Genomic DNA, 19617 nt, shown 5'->3' with positions numbered 1-19617 from the left:
TATAGGATATTGTATACCCTAATTTTTAAGGCATTTTCTTAAAAATTATTTCAATTAATTGTCATAACACTCCTATAATGTCAGTGTGGACAGGTTCTATTGTAAAGGAGAGACAAAGTTATTTCTGCGGATTTAAAGAGTTACATGGTAAAAAAAAAAGCCTATGTTGATAAATGTGCTTTATACAACAGAAATATTTTAAATCATTTCAAAATCTGAGATTTATGGGAAATTCCTTTTAGAGACTTGAATTTACTTAAGGTTGTTAATGTAGAATAAAAAAATAGGAGAGGTAGAAATGATCTTTCCAATCCCACCTGCTAAAAAGAAAATCACCTGAATCTGTCCACTAATCTCTAGTCCACTGCCATGAGACCTCTAAGTCAGTTCACTTCTCTGTCTTCATTGCTATGTTTTCTAACTAGGCTCAACATGTTTAGTTTTGTTCCACTCTGACCCATATAGCCAGTGTGATCTTTCTAAAAGGCAAGTGCAATAGATATTGTCTCTTCCCTGCTGAAAAGTCTTCAATGGCATTCCCCATTTCCCTTAGAATGAAAAATAAAAGACAAAGCTTATAAGGCCCTCTTCAGCCTAATAGCATTCAGGACATACTAATGTAAAATATGACGTGTTGGCATATTAAGATCAATGAGTTTGAGAATATGGCAGAAGCAGAAAGGTCACTTTGACCTTCTTCCAACCCTTATCTCACGAAGCAGGTCATAAAACCCTCATACAAGAGGTGGCCTCCTTATGCCCAGAGGAAAAAAAAAGCATCTTGACCTCCAAAGACAAAGGGACACTGAGAAGACTCCTAACAAAAAGGACTTGCTAAATTCCCTTCAGTTTATTTCACTTAACTCATACTCCTTAACCTACCCTATTTCTACATGACAGCCCACTCTTCATGAAACCTAGCATAGAAATACTCAGATCTGTTTCTTCTGGTCTAGATTTGCTCATGAAGGCTCCTGTACCACAAAGAACTTACATTAAATCAACATATATACTTTTCTCCTGTTAATTTATCTTTGTCAGTTTCATTTTCAGACCCAGCCAGGGATCCTAAGAGGATTGAGGAAAATTTTTCCTCCTCTACAAGCCTCCTTTTTCAACTCAACACTACCTGCACTCCACCATCCTTCAAAAAGAACTTCAGTAATTTGAACATGTACTCTCTCACTTCTCGTCTTTTCTCTGCCTGGAACTCTCTTACTCACATCTTTATCTGGCTACCTCTCATTCATCATTCATTAAGGTCTCAGTTTATACACATCCTCTGAGGAATTGTCCTCTTTCCCTGCAATGTCTTTCTATCCTGGAACTTATTATACTTTATTATCATAACGTTTTGTTTTAATTGGCTGTTTCTCTTATTGACTGTAACTACATGAGAAAGGGACCATGTTTGTCTTCCATACTGTGGTCTCTCCAGGGCCCAGCACAGTGTCTGGTGGTAGCAGGGGCTCAAGTAATTCTTGTTGAATGAAAATATCAGTATCAGTTAGATAATCTTGCAAAATAAAGTACCTTTAAACTAGCAAGCACTATAGAATACAAAGTATAAAATAATTCTCTTAATGTCAATTTTGTATAGTCATTAATTCAGTCAGAGATAAGGTTAAAGATGTATGTTTAAAATAGACCTTCCAGGAAAAGTATGTTCAGAATACGCTAGATGAATGGGAACTTCCCTGGTGGTCCAGTGGGTAAGACTCTGCACTCTCAGTGCAGGGGACCCGTCATCGACCCCTGGTCAGGGAACTAGATCCTGCATGTATGCTGCAACTGAGAGTCCACATGCCGCAACCAAGACCCAGCACAACCAAAATAAATAAGTAAATATTTAAAAAATGAAAATAAAAGAAAAAGAATGAAGTTGTACCCCTACCTCATACTATATAAAAAAAAATTAACTCAAAATGGGTCAAATACCTCAATGTAAGAATTAAAACTATAAAACTCTCAGAATATGCTAGATGAAGAAAGTGATAGCATAAAATTCATTTAAAATAATAAGTACTTTGCGGAATTGTTAGTTGTTCAAAAAAGGTAATCATTTGAAAAGCAAAATGTTGACTATGCTCTTTCCTGAATTAAAAAACACACACACACAAAAACAACTGAACTATAAACTAAACTGAACTAATCCTCCTTTTTTGATTTTTTGAATAGCTACAGAAGGCACGGTAGGGATGGCAGGGACAGAACGTATAAGCCCTGAACTAATTTTCTCCTCATTCAAACCTTTGGTGTTTTCCTCATTTTGCAAACCCTTTTTAATACAAGAAAAAGAGAGGAAAAAGAAATAAGATAGGGAATCATTAGGAAGCATGATCAAGTGATTTTGAAGAATTCAAATCTTTCCAAAACAAGAAACTGAGGGGAAAACACACACAATAAAATGGTAGCATAATTCTTTCTCACATCAAGCTCAGCTCAAATTAGGTACTTGGGCATGCTGTGTAGGAAGGAAAACTTATCATCCTTCCTCCACATAAACACATTTGTGTCAGTGGGTGGGTTTAGCGTTACTATATTAACTGGCAACTCCACTGGCACTGAGTCACCAAAGAGGCTTCTGAATGTGACACTTGGTTCCTGAACAGACTCTTTCAACACAAGATATATAGAAAGTAAGAGAGAGGATAACTTTTTAAAAATGAAGCAATACCACATATCACTAATTACCTGTTCATAATAGTGGATATTCTCCTCAGCCATATCTGTAAATGCTGACTTGATATCATTTTGCATGTTTTGTTTCCATCTTTCCCAATCTGCTTTCAAGGCATTATTAGCGCACTCCACTTTATCTTCCAGTTTTCCAATCTCTTCCGTAAGCTGAATTAGATCACAAAGAGATCAGTTGATCTATGTATTTCTGCCACTAAGTGAATTCTTAAAATCTAAGCTGAATATTATAAAAAACAGTTTAACAAAAATACTTCTTTTGAAAATCACTATTTACCCTGTATACTAACTAGTTAAAGTAAAGAGAACACTGGATTCAGAGATGTCAAGTAGAGTTCTAAGGTCTGCCACTAATTAGCACTTGACTTTACCTAAATCTCTCTAATCTTGGGCTTCAGTTACACTATATATAAAGCAAAGGAAACTGGGCTACAAGTTATTCCAAAATTTTTTTGCAATAGCTCTCTCATTACCACTGTTTGTGGTGAAAATATTTATGTTAAAAGATATGGTTGGGGGCTTTCCTGGTGGTGCAGTGGTTGAGAGTCTGCCTGCCGATGCAGGGGACATGGGTTCGAGCCCTGGTCTGGGAAGATCTCACATGCCGCGGAGCAACTAGGCCCGTGAGCCACAACTACTGAGCCTGCGCGTCTGGAGCCTGTGCTCCACAACAAGAGAGGCCACGATAGTGAGAGGCCCGCGCACCACGATGAAGAGTGGCCCCCGCTTGCCACAACTGGAGAAAGCCCTTGCACAGAAACGAAGACCCAACACAGCCAAAAATAATTAATTAATTAATTAAAAATGAATATCTGCTTATAAAAAAAAAGATATGGTTTCACATCTTCAGCTTCCCCTTCCTACTCCTCATTTTTCAGCTATTTTTAGCAGAATGCTCAATTAACTGACATGTTATAACATCCGTATAGATTACATAGTCCAACCTGGAGGCCCAGGGGATTAACTTGCCACATTCCACTCAGCTGGTAACAGAGGCAGGTTTATATCACAAGACACCTGATACCTAGTCCACGCTCCATTAGACAGGCTAAGTGTGACAGTCATACCTCCTCCCCAACTTACCCACCAACCTTTGAGCATGGAACCCATCAACTTATTGCTTTATATTTAGCACATTTATATTTATATAAATTTTTATATATTTATGCATATTTTATACACATATATTTATTCATATAGTCAGCATACATTTATTTATTAAGTTCCTTCTCCACACCAAGCATTATTCTAGGACTTGGAGATTCATCAGTGAATACAATAGACAAAAATCCTTGTTTTTACCAGAGCTGATATTCAACTGGGGAGAGACAAACCATAAGCAAGATAAATGAAATATGAACTATCATTTGATAATAAGTGTCAAAAAGAAAAACGAAGCAGAAAGGTAGATAGGGAGTATAAGAATGATGCAATTTTAGATAAGATGGCTGGGGAAAGCCTAAATGAGAAACTGTCATTTGAATAAATATCTGAAGTTGATGTGAGAGTGAACCATGGGGTTCTTAATCAGAAAAGCATTCCTGGCAGAGGAAGAAACAGGACAATGGCCTAGAGGTGGAAGCATGACTGGATGGTCCAAGAAGAATAAGGAGACCAGCATGGCTGTAACAGGTGGCAGAGTTAAAAAAGAGGGAAGCTCTTAGAAGATGAGGTCAGAGAAGCAGTGGGTGACCAGATCTTACTGAGCCATGCAGTCCATGGTAAGGATCTTAGGTTTTATTGAGTGAGACCCAAAGCCAGAGACATTCAAGCAGAAATGACACCACCTCTCCCATGTTTTAAAAGGGGAGGATATTATTTACATTATACGTTACCAGTATTCCTTGGCTCCAAGTATTTGAAAGAGGCTATCATTTAAGAAGGTCCCCATTACAGACATGCTAAAATGTGAAAATGTATGCCTTAGAATCAAAAAAATGTTATTTTACTTCCAATGCTTGTTTGAAATATTCTTTTTATTCATTTCTCAATATTTTGCTGTGAAATTTCACTGCTGACTTTATTTCATTGCAGCCATATTTGCTTTTGTTTCCCTAAGAATAGACATTTGGTATTATATAAATCTTTTATTACCTATGGGAGATCTATTTCAGTGATAAGGTTGGTTTTCATGTTTTGTGTGTGGCGGGAAGATGTGCTTTTTTTTCACTTTCTTATTTTGTTTGTAAACTATCTCAGTGAGGCCATTTATTACTTTACGGGTATGTATGACTCTTTGGGGGTAGTTATTTTGCTTAATCACAAAGAATTTGTCTAAACGGACATTAATGGGATTTCTCATGGTGGACTGTGGATGCTGGAGAATAAGCTAAGGTAAAATTTTACTGACAGGTCAAACTCAAACAGGATCCGGAGAAAGCTCAGGGGCCGGTTACAAAACTTCACTCCTCTAGGTTGTTGGATGGAATCTTGCCATTTTCACAGCCAGATGGAGATGATTAGAAAAGTGTCTTTTTTTATAGCTAGGATCAAGAGGTACCTACACCAACTGTAACTGCACTGTTTTTCTCCTCTGCTTAGGTTTTGCAGTCTAAAAGTGCCACGCACTGGAGTGGAGTGGGATTAATGGCAAAGTTCTTTACTGAAAGTGGCTTCAGGAAACACAGTATCTAAATCATATATTCTATCTTCCTTCCCCTCCTGTTGGAGCTTAAAATGGTGTCACTGCCGTAAGGGATTTAAACAAGTCTTCCTCTTTTCAATCTGCAACTCCCTCACCTAAAAGACCTTGTTAGTGGTAGTCAGGTTGGTTGGTGCTTCTGCTCTGGTCCAGAGCTACTGCATTCCTAAAGAAGTCCTGTCCTGTTCTCTGACTTCACTCCCACCTACAGAAAGAAGCTTTGTAGCCTGATCAGCATGGCACTGGGATTAAGATGACTAATGATAGGTTAGACTGATCGCAGACCCCACGTCTGTCTTTCACAAGCTGTGTGACACTGGGTAAGAGTATTTTTTGAAGCCCTAGTTTCTTCATCTGTAAAATGAATATAAAAATGACACTACCTATCTCAAAGGGATTTTTATTAAAAAATGCCTGAGATAATGAACACATTCATTGATGTGCACAGTGTCTGACAATTTTTCTACTAAACGGTATCTAATTACTATCATCATTACCACCACCATTACCACCATTACCACCAGTACCACCACCATTACCACCATCATCATCAGTTGGTGAAATGGAAACTGATTCCCTCTCCTCTTCCAGTATTTTGGTCTCTGGAAATATACCATTTCTTTTCCAGGGTCTAGGTCTTAATTTCTAGTGCTATTTCTTGATTTATTCTCACCAGTGTGGAAGAGGATACATATGTTCTAAATATACAGGATCAATTCTTGTCATTTTTTTGGAGGCTATATATATATATATATATATATATATACACACACACACACACACACACACACACACACACACACATATATACTGACCACTTTTTTTTTTTTTTTTTTTTTTTTTTTTTTTGCTGTACGCGGGCCTCTCACTGCTGTGGCCTCTCCCGTTGCGGAGCACAGGCTCCGGACACACAGGCTCCGCGGCCATGGCTCGCGGGCCCAGCCGCTCCGCGGCATGTGGGATCCTCCGGGATCGGGGCACGAACCCGTGTCCCCTGCATCGGCAGGCGGACTCTCAATCACTGCGCCACCAGGGAAGCCCCCTGACCACTTTTTATTTCTTTGATGATTCCATCATTATTTTAGTTAGAAAAGGAAAAAGGAGACATTAGGTATTTCCTCACACTGAATCATCTTCCCCTAATTTTGACTTGAAGAAACTCTAATTGATAATAAGCACAAAACACTTAATTCAAATTAGGAATGATCTGGACTATTATCGTTCCTACCAATTTACAAAGGCATATTATTAGATTTCCCTTCCCTTAGTTGACTGCACTTTTAGCAAGTTCTTTGGTACAAGGAACTGTGCATTTAGATGGTGCAATCCAGGCTCTGAACATAAACACTGAACAAAATTTCACCGAAGTGGGAGAGTAACGTGTTAGGCACCTGGCTGGCCAAAGAAGCCTCTCTAGTGCTTCAGCACCCCTCTAACCACAGAGCAGGTTTCAATAACTCTAAAAGTAGGGAATTATAGTTTCTACCGGAATACAGCATAGAAAAGACCGAGTTTAAAAGGATTAAAGCTTGAATCACTCATTTCACAAATACTGGAAACGACTTGGCCCTCTGTTGGTGGAAAAACTGAAGAAGGAAGCAATCCTTTTTGCCAGGAAAATGTTGTAATATCAGAATAAGTAATAAAAGCTTGTAATATAGTGAAAAATAAAGATTTAGATTTAACTGCAAGGCTAATGGGTAATCTCTAGCTTCAGTTATATTCAGCTAGAAATAAGCCACACAATTAAGTGAAAACCATTAATACTAAGAGCTCAGGCAAACAAAAAAATATCCTTCTTCAATAGCGAGTACCTACTATAGCACCAGGAACAGCAGCAATAATAATGACCACTTATTGTATTTCTGCCATGGGCCACTGTATTAAGCTATATACTTTACCTACATTATTTCATTTAATCTGCATAATAATATTGCAAATTTGGTAACATTATCTTCCTTTTACAAGCTGGGAAACTGGGAGAAAGAAATAAAAGAGATCACACAGCTTTTTGTGGCATCATGGAGATTCAAGTGAAAATACATGCTCTTTCCATAGTGAGTGAATAGCCCCAAGCTAGCTTGCGTGTGGCTTTCAAGGTTAAACTGATTCAGCTCTTACCTTAAGGAGTTTGTTATCTTTTAGAATGCAGATATGCAAAAATAAAACAAAAACCAAAGGCTATAATACAAAGCAGAATGTGATATATATCATAATGGAGGAAAAAAATTAAAGTAGTATATAGAAAGATACAGCATGGAGGATTAATTCCAACTTTGGTAGGGAACATTCCAAGTGTTAATTTGCTAGGCAGTGAGTGGAGAAGAAGACACTTGGATGAGGGTATGGCATAAATAAAACCACAGGGATGTTATGCTATAGAGTGTGACAAAAGAATGGAGAAGAGATAGGTTTGGAGGCTGGAGGTGGGCAAGGAGAAACATGGGAAATGCAGCTGGACAGGCTGATTGAAGATTGACCACTAGAGGGTGTAAATGATATTGAGCATGAAATGGATTCTGTATGAAAAGGTGAGCTACCGAAAGCTTTTGACCAGGGTTGAAGTATACTTCAGATAGGTTCCTGAGTCAGAGATATGCCAGGATGCTTAAAAAGAAACGGAGGAGGAGAGGAAGAAAGGAAACCAATTAACCTGCACTGGGACTATGGAGACAGCAATAAAAATGATGAGGATTTGGTTCATTCCCACTCACTCATCCTGCAGCATTCACTCAGCATCCATCTAGTCTCTGTTAGGAACTAAGATGAAGGGTGAAAAAACAGACCTTGCCCTCAAGGACTCATGCCTAAGGGGAGAAATAAAAAAAAAAAAAAAACCAACTGGATACAGAAAATGTGAAATGCAGCTCATATGAAGCAAATAGGGTGTACAGTCCTAGAAGCACGTTTACTTTGAAGTTTCTAAAAATTGCAGGTGGTCTGTCAAGGTTGGTACCTAGAGTGTGAGTAGGGGAATAGCAAAAGAGGAAAGAGAGGCAGCTGCCAGGTACTAAAGGGATTTCCCTGGGGGGTGTTTGGATTTTCAATAAAAATCAAGTGGAATCACTGAGGGAGTTTAGGGAAGAGGACCAGGAAGGCAGCAGTAACAATGAGATTCCTGATACAGGGGATACCAAGAGGAGGAGATCCTGAGACACAGAATCAGTAGGGGCTGGCAACTGATTAATTATGGGTGGGCACTGGAAGAAAAGATAAGATTATCTGATATTTTTAACTGGATAGCATTCACTGGAAGAACAGGTAGGGTAGGGTGAGATAGGAAATGAAGGCCTAAAGGCAACAGTAATAGTCTTGCAGGGTGAGGTATACATCAAGAACTTTTGGAGGTCAACCTTGCGACATGTTTCACTAAAAATTCTTACTATAATTCTTACAAAGTAAAAAAAAAGTACTCATCCCTGAGAAGGAACAGGGTCATGGAGAAAAAAAATAAAGGAAATAACAATGAAAAAAAAAGAAAAATATGATCATGCTAAAAATAGTCCACCATTAACATCAACATATTAAATGTTAAAGTAATATTTAATTACTATGCTTCATTATTTCTCATCCATGAGAAGTACAGTCTAGGAGGTGGGTGTCAGATCAAATAATAAAAGATGCATGAGGTTCATGTCATATCCCATCAACTTGGATGTATCCTAGATTCAGCTGAAGGGTGCCCCTTCCTTTACTTGTTAGATTGGTCTTGTTTTGGTTCTTTGATTCAGTTCAAACTTATCTAGAGAATGGTCTGATGGCTAAAGGGCCAAGAACTGACATACTGGTTCTGTCCACGTCAGTTATAGCTCTGAACCCTGGTTATATCATGTTATGAATGTTTGTCACAGGTCATGTGGGAAAGTGGGTAAAATAATTAGGATGAATCCATGCAGATCATTCATTACTGCTAGGAAATAAAGCTTACATTCTAATGGAATAGCCCTGTGGACCATTTCTACGATTATAGACCATTACACTATTTTTAACAGTTACTCAATTTTTGAAGCACACGTCTGCTAAGACAACCACAGGTGCACTGAATCCCTCAAACCCATTTAATCACCTTGGAGGTTTTCCTCCTTATTCCCTCAAAGCTGACTTTAGAAAGCGAAACCAATCCAGAAACCCTATAACATTTTAATAATTTTTATTAAAATAGGCCTTTTATAGATTTTAATTTTCTATGACTTTTATACATTTAAATTTGTAAGAACATATTTTCCCATAAGTACAACCATCAGAAATAGATGGATTTTTATAGAAAAGTTAGATAAATCCAAGCAAATACAGTTTATTTATTACCTATCTTTAAGCAAATAATTAACTAAAATATAAAATTTTTTTCACAGAAAATTCATATTTTATTAACAATAAAAAGATATAAGTGATAGAACATTTTGGAATCCCATAATAAAGACAAGTTTTTTCCTTTGTGACAAAATGTTGTCCTGGAAATTATATCAGAAACATCTATTTATTTATAAATAAAACATTACAGATGTGAACCGTATAATCACAAAGTTAGGGTAGCAAATAAAATAGAGTAGCAAATAAAATATGAAAAATATTTTAAAATATTTTTAATAAGAACATACTCCACAAATATACATCTCCAAAAATATTTTATAATAAATAAAGTTTGGAGACAAAAATGGGATTACCTGTATACTCATCAACTATTTAAGAGGTAAATACAATGTATCTAGAGTACCTATATTTGATCTAATACTAAAAATAATTGGGCTTTTCTTAGAGACTAAAGTGTGCTTAAAGATGATTAGGTAGGCCTTTTGCTCTTAAGATTTAAGGTTGATCTTTTGATGCTATTTCTCTCAATATATTTTCAATACAGAGGCAAGAACTTTTACATTTACTAATAGAGACAAGAATTATTCCACTGGATTTGCTTGGCTATACTATGTCCTCCTGCAAATGGACTCTGAGAGCTTATCTGGACTTTCTGGCAGAGAAGTGCACGTATTTAGGAATTACTTTAGAATAGCTTTAGATTTGGCAAGGACTATGAAAGACAGCAATTAACTTTTGGAGGGATGGCACAAGATATGGGTAACTACCTAGCCAGTCAGATGAGTGAAATCACCTTTACTACTAAGGAGGAGATGACAAACAGCCCGATTTCCTTTACATTCTTGCTGGATAGCCTTCAGATTATCTTTGTTTTCTTTGTCTCTAACATTATCAAGAATGGTCTGATAGTAAGAAAAAGAGGAATTTACAAGAGGTGTCTCGAAGCTATGGTGAGGGATAGAGTTAGGAAAAGGAGCTGTGTTTGTGCATGTATGTTGCACATTCTTAACATCTGCCTGCTCACCAGCAATGCTAAGTCTCTACTATGATCAGGTCCTGAGCTGCATGTCACACGTGGCATCCCATTTAACTTTCTCCATAACTCTTAGAGGTAGCTTTCTTCCCCCCGTCTAGCTGGTCCAAGTCTTACAAAGTAGACTTTGCACATGATGAATGTGGGTCCATGTAACAGTGCACTTTCAACATCCTTCCACCAGCTCTCAATTGTGCTCTTCTTCTCTTGAATTATTTGGCAAACTCAATCTAAGTTGATTTAAAAAAATATATTTCCTGCCCCCCAACTTTAATTTTATTTATTTGTGCTCCTTAAACCTCTATTCTCCTTCAAAATACAGTTTCTTATTACCTTCAATAAGATGAAAGAACAAATAAATTGAGAATAAAAGTAAACATTCATTCAACAAATCTTTAAGTGCTTACTATGTCTCAGGCATTGGCCCAGGAACATGACCAATAGCACAGGGGTGAATACGAGAGGGAAGGTCCCTGTTGCTGGGAGCTTACAGCCTAGTAGGGGTTTCAGATACACACTGCATTGGGCATTCCCTCTATGTCACCTTACCAACTACCTTAGAGTCTATCAATGAGCTTGTTCTTTTTTCATAAAAAAAAAGGAAGTACCTCCCAAACTAAATTTTAAGAAATCCAGAACATCTAGATTCAAAAATTTCCCCAAAAAAGGAAATGTATCTAATAAATATCCTTACTGCATCTTTCTCAGTTGCCTTATGGTATTAATAAGTTGTATTTAGTTCCTCCTCTCTTTTTTCCATGAATTTTAAAAATTTCATAATCACACACATTTATAGGTCAGTGATCTAGAGCCTGCGCTCTGAAGTCCATGGGTGAGAATCCTGACCGTGTTGACCTTAGCTAACTAAATTCAGTTCTGTGATAGGTTGCAGTTTCCTCATCTGCAAAATGAGGAAAAAGAAAGTACCTACTTCATAGGATTGTTTTTGAATAACATGTTAGCAAAGAGCCTGGGACTTAAGCATTTAATACATGTTAGGGTTAGAGTGGCACCCCAAAGTGATTATGGAAGGACAATTGTTAGGGTCTCAGAAATGTCCTGACTGAATCTGCCAGCTCACTCATTTCTACTATGTTAGGGAATACTTACTGAGGACATGCATATAAAAGGAACAGTCATAGGGGAAACAAAGAGATATTAATAGCTCAGAAAGCTCCCCAAATGCTCCAATATGCCTGAGAGTATTGGTGGCTGAATGGACAATGTGGCCATGCCAAAAACTCTATGTAAGGCCATTCCATCAGGCCCTCCTCCAAATCAGATGGGCAAGGCCAAGAAGTCCAGAAATTACCTCCATTTTGAGGAACTAGGTTACCACATTACGTCAATAAATTATTCCACTCTAATACAAGAAATATTAGTATCTTGCTAATTTATGGAATGATAAAACCCTAAGAGAAACAATGCAGAAGGATCTTCCCACACTGATTCTGAAAGTTACTTAAAATATACTTCCTAGTAACCAAAAAAACCTGTCCAGCAACTTAAGAAGACCCCCTATACTTCCAAACATTCTCTTACGCCTTTAGTTTTTCTTATTTACGAGAGATCAGTTTTTAGAAAACATATTAGTTAATTCAAGAACTATTTGTTGAGCACCTACTATGTGCCAAGAGTACCACGCTAGACACAGTGCCCCTATGTGAAATATTTTCCTTCTTTTCTCACTCAATTTTTGGCGTACTGATGTCATAGAGGTACATCTTTACTTAAATCAGAAAGTCCTCCTAATTCTGATAGTTTCATGATGAGACCAATACAGAATGACTTAATGTGTGTTTCTTAAATTGGGATTTCTATATCCACATCAATACTCAGTGATAACATAGAGGATTGCCAATGTCATAAATAAATGTGGCATAATCTTGTCATAGATATTTTATGGAGATCAGAGAAAAATATTTTTAAATTAACATAAACATAAATATATTATGGAGTAGTGATATTCATATGAAACTTTAAAACAGGAGACCTTAATGAAATTTTGATTTTGCACTGGCCACGAATGGGTCTCTCAGACTACCGAGGTATACATTCCAACTTTCCTATACCAAAGAAAATAAACACTTTTCATAAAAATGTTTGAACTACACACTGCATTACAATGTGTTAGAAGGAAATCTGCTTGACTGCTGAACTACATATTTAATAAAGAATTAGTACACTTTGGCATGATAATTCTAGGTGAGTTAATTGCCATGATTACCAAGTTTTATCAAAGTATCATTTATAAAAATTACAGATTGAGAAAGCAGCTTCCCCATAGTCTATTTCTCCAGGAATAGCTGCCAGGATGATAGAAGGAAAGTCAAACTTTTTTCAACGACTTTGATCTATCACTGCTAAACAGCAGTCTAGGGAAAATTTCACTTACCTCTCTAAGAAAGAACCACCGTCTCTGACTATTTAATATCCCCATCCTTCATCACTAATCCCTGACATTATAATCTACAACTAGTGGCAAGTAAGCACCCCTTTTCCTCACCCTATGACTGTCTCTATTTACAAGTACAGCAGTAAGTTCATGTGGGCAGCATGATTAAAATTTAGAGTCTCTCCAATATCATGACTGAGCTCCTAACATCTGAAGAACTTACAAGGGTCTGCTCCTAATGCATTATTGGAAAAGTTATTTTCCTAATGAATGACAGCAAATCTCACACAAATTAGTCTAGCATGTAGAATTTATAAGGATAGCATGACCTGGATACAAAAACTGACATTTCTGGTACAAGCAATGGTAATTACAAATCATTCTCCCCCTGCCCCCAGCTTTATCGAGGTATAATTGACAAAAAAAAAAATTGTATATGTTTGAAATATACAACATGACAAATCATTCTTATTCAGAAATATAAACACAAAAGTCCTAAAAGTTGAGGTAGCCAAATCCAGCAAGGGCCAAGTTGAATTTATCCCAGGGATCCAAGGATGGCTAAGATGAGAAAATCTCTCAGTGTAAATCACCACATTAAGTGAATGATGAAGAAAAATCATACACTTACATGAGTCGGTACAGGAAACCACACAATAAATTTCAACACCCACTTATGAATCAACTTCTTATCACACAGGAGTAAATAAAAACTGCCTTAACCTGATTAAAATATATATACTTTAAAACGTTTAGCAAACATCAATACTAATGGAAAAAATCCTGAAAGCATTTACTTTAGCATCAGGGATAATACAAGGATGTCCTGTCACTAATAACTTTACAATGCATTTTTTAGCCAGCTCAATAAGAAATGAAAAAATAAATACAAGGTATAAAGATTGAATAAATGAGACAAAACTATCAATATATACCTATAAGGTTTTCTACATAGAAAATCCCAAAGAATGTACAAAGAAATTATTAAAACTAAAAATAATTTAGAAGATTGCTGGACATAAAATAAATATGCTAAAGTGAATTATATTTCTATACTCTGGCCCCCAAAAAGTAAGAAAATAAAAATTTTTAAATATATAATTTATGATAAATACAAACAAAACATAAGGTACTTAGGAATAAATTTATGGAAAGATATAGAAGACCGTTTTGGAAAAAAACATTTTAAAACTTATTGAGAGATATCAAAGAAGACAAATAAATGGTGAGGTTTCTAAAAATTATTCCATTTAAAATCTTGTAGCTAGTTCTCTTTCTTTTAATTTCAGTTTAAGTACCAGTTCCTCAGATAGTCTTTTTCAGACAGCATTTATGTTCAAAGTAGGTACTTTTTCACTACTCTCTCCATCTCAGTCCACTGTTCATCTCCTTAACACTCATTAGAACAATTATTTTTTGTATGTTTATATACTTTCCTGTTAGAATATAAGTTCTAACATGGGCCATGTGTCTACCTTTTGGCCATTATATCCTCAGTACTTACTATGTAGAAATGTGATAAATATTTGTAGAATAAATTAATGATTTCAGAAAAGTAAAATATTAGTAATCAATCTAGGCTTGTTTTACTATTGCCTTTCCAAGGACTGTTTTACCACACTTTGAAATACCACAGAAACTTACAAGCTGTCTGTACCTAAACCTAAAGGTATATATCACCAAAATTTTTGAGCAAAACAATACAATTTGAGGATAACAGCTATTCTTACTTAAAAATATCTTCATTGTTTTCTTTTTTAAATGGCTTCTCTATTATTGCCTTTTATGGAAATAATTAACCATTCAATCTATTTATTCAAGTGCTAAAACTTTCTCTTCATAATCAGAAAAGCTGAGAAATTATCATTTTGAAAGTTCTTGAAAATAATATACTTAAATAAAAAGATTTAGATTGCCACTCCATCATAAGACAATAGAAAATTCAAAAATTCAATTCTAATCTGACAGTTACTTCTTCTTAACAAGTATTAATTAAATTGCAGGGGAGAGAGTAGAGGGCTCTTAAAAATAAAATTACATTATTTTCTGATTTGTGAGAGGGGTAAGATGTGTCTGAAAAATTAGATGCTTGATTATACAATGCTGCTCAGGCATCCATGTGATTACTACATGTGAGTGCTTTTTTTATATACTTTACAATACACACTTTTCTTAAAAAGTAGAAATCTCTCTTCCTGAAATTCACTGCCAATTTTGTTATCCAAATGTAGCTTGTTCAGTAAAGCACAATGTATTTTCTAATAATGACAAATTAAGTCATAAAACACCCACAAATATAGCTGATGCATCACCTTTCAAGTCAGTACCTCCAACACCATTAATGTCCTTCGAATAAGGGATAATCATAATTTCCTTTGACACTGGAAGCAACAGAAAGCCAATTATTTAAACAGCCCCATTTTAGGAAATGTACTGATCTCTTTTGCATCCTTTGTACAACAGAGGCACAGTAAAAATATATAGGACAGAAGAGGATTCATTTTTTCCAGGTGCTTCCATGAGTCCGATTAATATAAACCTTTTAAAAAGGAATGATGTGGCTCCTAAGAAAAAAAGATTTTTAATCAAGGTCTTTTAAGTCTTTTGATATAATTTCCTATATTTGTTTCTGAAGAACATAATCCAAGCCTAGAAAAGCTATATGCTATACTATCATTAGGTTTTTTTTTTTTTTTTTTTTGCGGTATGCGGGCCTCTCACCGTTGTGGCCTCCCCCGTTGCGGAGCACAGGCTCCGGACGCGCAGGCTCCGGACACGCAGGCTCAGCGGCCATGGCTCACGGGCCCAGCCGCTCCGCGGCATATGGGATCCTCCCAGACCGGGGCACGAACCCGTATCCCCTGCATCGGCAGGCGGACTCTCAACCACTTGTGCCACCAGGGAGGCCCTATCATTAGGTTTTAATAACGTTATAAAAATTATTTCAAAGCCAAATCTAAACATTTATTTTACAGACCTTCACAGGCCATACAGTTTTCTGCCATTAAATATTTTTATTCACTATTTAACCAAACAATACCTCTCGTATTATCTCATTTAATTATCACTATACACCTATAATGTAAATATTGCTTTACTAACAAGAAAAAGGAATGCTTATTGAGGTTTAAGTTACTTTTCTGTAACTTTTTTCCAGAACCCAGATTATCTAATTTGTGATCCAACCCCACCATATTACACAATTCCGTAATGCGGCCTATGAACCTCAAGACATATATAAGACAGCTCACAGGCTGTATGAAGGAACTCCCATTTATATTTAACTCTTTTTAATTGACATAAAACATTATACTAGTTTCAAGTGTACAAGAAAGTTATTTGATATATGTATATATGGAGAAATGATCACCACAATATGTCTAGTTAACATCCATCACCACACATAGTTAAAATTTTTTTTTCTTGTGATGAGACTATCGAACTTTACAGATCTACTCTCTTAGCAACTCTCAAATATACAATACAGTGTTATGAACTATATAACATAATATAATATACATTACAATCCCATCACTTATTTTATAACTGAAAGTTTGTACCCTTTGATCACCTTATATTTAATTCTCATGTAATGTTTTTAACTTACATGCATAGTTTATAATACAGATAAAATATATGAGTAAAGTAGTGCAAGTAGATAATTTGTAAATTTAAAATGTACACATACTGGGAGGTGTGCTCAAAAATATTTAGGTGATAAAGTACGTTATTAAAAAGTCTGGTGACTGAAATGTTATCTTTGCTGAAGTACTGTGTACATTAGACTTTTAATCAAGTGATTTTGCTTGATTTTTTTTTCAGACATTCATCTCTTTTCTATCTGAATCCCTACCAAAGCTAAAACCTTCAACAGATATGGTCTTTCCTCTTTGACTCCATCAACCAAACTACCATACATAAAAGATACAGCTCTTAAAGTTGCAGCATATTCTAAAACAGAGCTAGCCAACAGAACTTTCTGGAATGAGAGAAATGTTCAACTTTGGAGAGCCCAAAATATAGCAATAGCCACATGTGCCTTTGAAATGCACTAGTCCAACTGAAGAACTGAAATTTTCCTTGTATATAATTTAAATTAATTCATATTTAAATGTAAATAGCCACATGTGGTTAGTGGGTACAATACTGCATAGCAAAGCTCTAGAGAGCTGTGATCAATATAAGTGGAATAGCATATGTACTCAAGTATATAAATTTTAGGGGTTCCCCCCCCCAAAAAAATCCTTTAGTAAACCTTCTTTTACATGGTTTCCCAGAAATCCTCTAATATTAATGAATATTTTCTCAATTACTTCATTCTAAAGACATGATGGTATTTTAGAATATTATCTTGAAACGAACTCAATATTTGGTACTTTTGGATATATATAGTAGTTTACTAATAGAATTAGTTTAGCTTAGTATTTTTTTAAGGGAGACAACACACTAATTATTTTTAGGAAATAACTTCATAATTCAAGTGTTTATTATCATTACAAATAATTATTTTAAAATTTACTTTTAAAAGCACTGCAAATCGACAAATAAGAAGGATAAGTGGAGGTAGACAAGTTCCATCACATATAAAACATATTTTAAAACATCCATTACTGAAACAGTACAGTTCTGGTGCTTAATTAACAGGCCAATCAAGGGAACATACAGAAAGCCTTAAAACAGTTGCATGTGACAACAAAAACTGAGTATACTTCAAAGGTAGCATTGTAAAGTATTGGGGAAAACATGACTACTCAATAGATAGCTTTGGCACAGCGGGATAGTTACCTGAAAAAATATATAGTTGAATCCACACCTCACATTTATAAACAGAATTAATTCCAAATGGCTCAAAGATTCAAATGTAAAAAAGAAAACCCCAAAAGTTAATAAAAGAAGTGTGATACAATTCTTTTGTCATCCTAACTTGTACTTAAAAGTAAAATCCTTTAGAAAAAGATAGATAACTCTTTGGGCTTCCCTGGTGGCGCAGTGGTTGAGAGTCCGCCTGCCGATGCAGGGGACATGGGTTCGTGCCCCAGTCTGGGAAGATACCACATGCCGCGGAGCGGCTGGGCCCGTGAGCCATGGTCACTGAGCCTGCACGTCCGGAGCCTGTGCTCCACAATGGGAGAGGCCACAACAGTGAGAGGCCCGCGTACCACAAAAAAAAAAAAAAAAAAAAGATAGATAACTCTGACTTTATAAAAACTAAACTTTTCTGTACAGGAAAAAACACTATAAAGAAAATTAAAATACAGTACAAATGACAAAAAGGACTAATTTCTCTAACAAGAATTTCTTAAAAATCAGGAAATATCAAGAATAGGTAAAATCTAATGAGCAAAAAACAGACAATAACAAAAAAAGAAAGACAAATTTTACTTAAACATAAAAAATGCTTAACCTTGTTCATCATAAGAAAAATACAAATTAAAACTACAAAAGGATACTATCTTCACTTAACGGATGGCAATGATTCTACAGTTTGATAACACTGACAAGGCTGGGGTGGAGGGTACAGGAGTAAACAAGCAATCAAACATGTTGGTGAGACTGTAAATAGCTCTCCCAGCAGAAGGTAATTTGGTGGTAGTTCTAATAACATCAACAATAACATCAGCTAATTCTTTTAGCTTTTCCTTTGTACCAGGCACTATTCTAAGCACTTATGTGTGTTACACATTTAGCCCTATGAGCTAGGTACTATTATTTCTTCTATTCTACAAACTGTGAAACAAAGTTGACGAGAAGTTAGTAACTTGTCCAAGGTTGCACAATTAATAATGAGTTATCAAAACCGAAGAGTCTCTGGTTCAGCAATTTCAATTCTAGGTATTTATTCTACAGATCTACTAGCACATTCACAAAATAATACACGTACAAGGTTATTCACTAAAGCATTGTTTATAGTAGCAAAAGGTTAGAAATATATGTTAACCAGTTGGAGTCAGATTAAATAAATTCTCATACATCCATACATCAGAAGACCATGTAGCTGTAAAAGACCAATAACTGAAAGGATCGCCAAAATATGTTATTATATTAATAAAGCAAACTATAGAAAACTTTATAGCATATTACCACATTCACTAAAAAGTAAAATCAGAATGTATATTTGAATTTTGGTACATCCATAAAGAATCCTGGAAGGCTACAAAAGTAATTAACAACAGTACATACTTGTAAAGTGGGTGGTGGGAATTGGGAAGATAGGATATGGGGATGGGAAGGAGACTTTTCATTAAATGTGTGTTTGAAAATTTATGAATTTTGAATCGTGAATATATCACATATTTAAATAAATCATTTTGGTTTTTTTTAGGCAACATGCTAATTGCTTATATTAGAGATCAAGAAATATATTTTGGCAGACAAATGAAATGTTAACATTCCTAATGTTCTATAAATGAGCACTGGTGGTTGGAGATAACATCTGAAGGGACATATCATATAAGGACTAAAAATGAGGCACAGACACAGAGACTCTGAGCTCCTTTTTCCTAGTTGTTGAACTGTATGAGTATATAACCTCTTCCAATG

At 35.7% G+C, this 19617-nt stretch overlaps 1 protein-coding gene across 6 annotated transcripts in view; it reads right to left on the bottom strand.

The window, feature by feature from the left end:
- The window catches only part of SNX7 (sorting nexin 7), a 100261-nt gene that overhangs the window by 17726 nt on the left and 62918 nt on the right, over positions 1-19617 (bottom strand). For 5 of the 6 annotated variants that reach the window (XM_060090175.1, XM_060090173.1, XM_060090171.1 and 2 more), the window contains one exon: positions 2695-2847. The exons of the other annotated variant lie outside the window; for it this stretch is intronic. In XM_060090175.1, coding sequence (XP_059946158.1) covers positions 2695-2847 — 153 coding nt within the window. The remainder of the gene's footprint in view (positions 1-2694; positions 2848-19617) is intronic. 6 annotated transcript variants of the gene reach the window in all.

The sequence above is a fragment of the Mesoplodon densirostris genome, chromosome 2, assembly GCF_025265405.1.
Source record: "Mesoplodon densirostris isolate mMesDen1 chromosome 2, mMesDen1 primary haplotype, whole genome shotgun sequence".
Classification (NCBI taxonomy): Eukaryota; Metazoa; Chordata; class Mammalia; order Artiodactyla; family Ziphiidae; genus Mesoplodon; species Mesoplodon densirostris.
The sequence above is the reverse complement of the archived record's forward strand: the minus strand, read 5'-3'. Positions and strand labels throughout refer to the sequence as shown.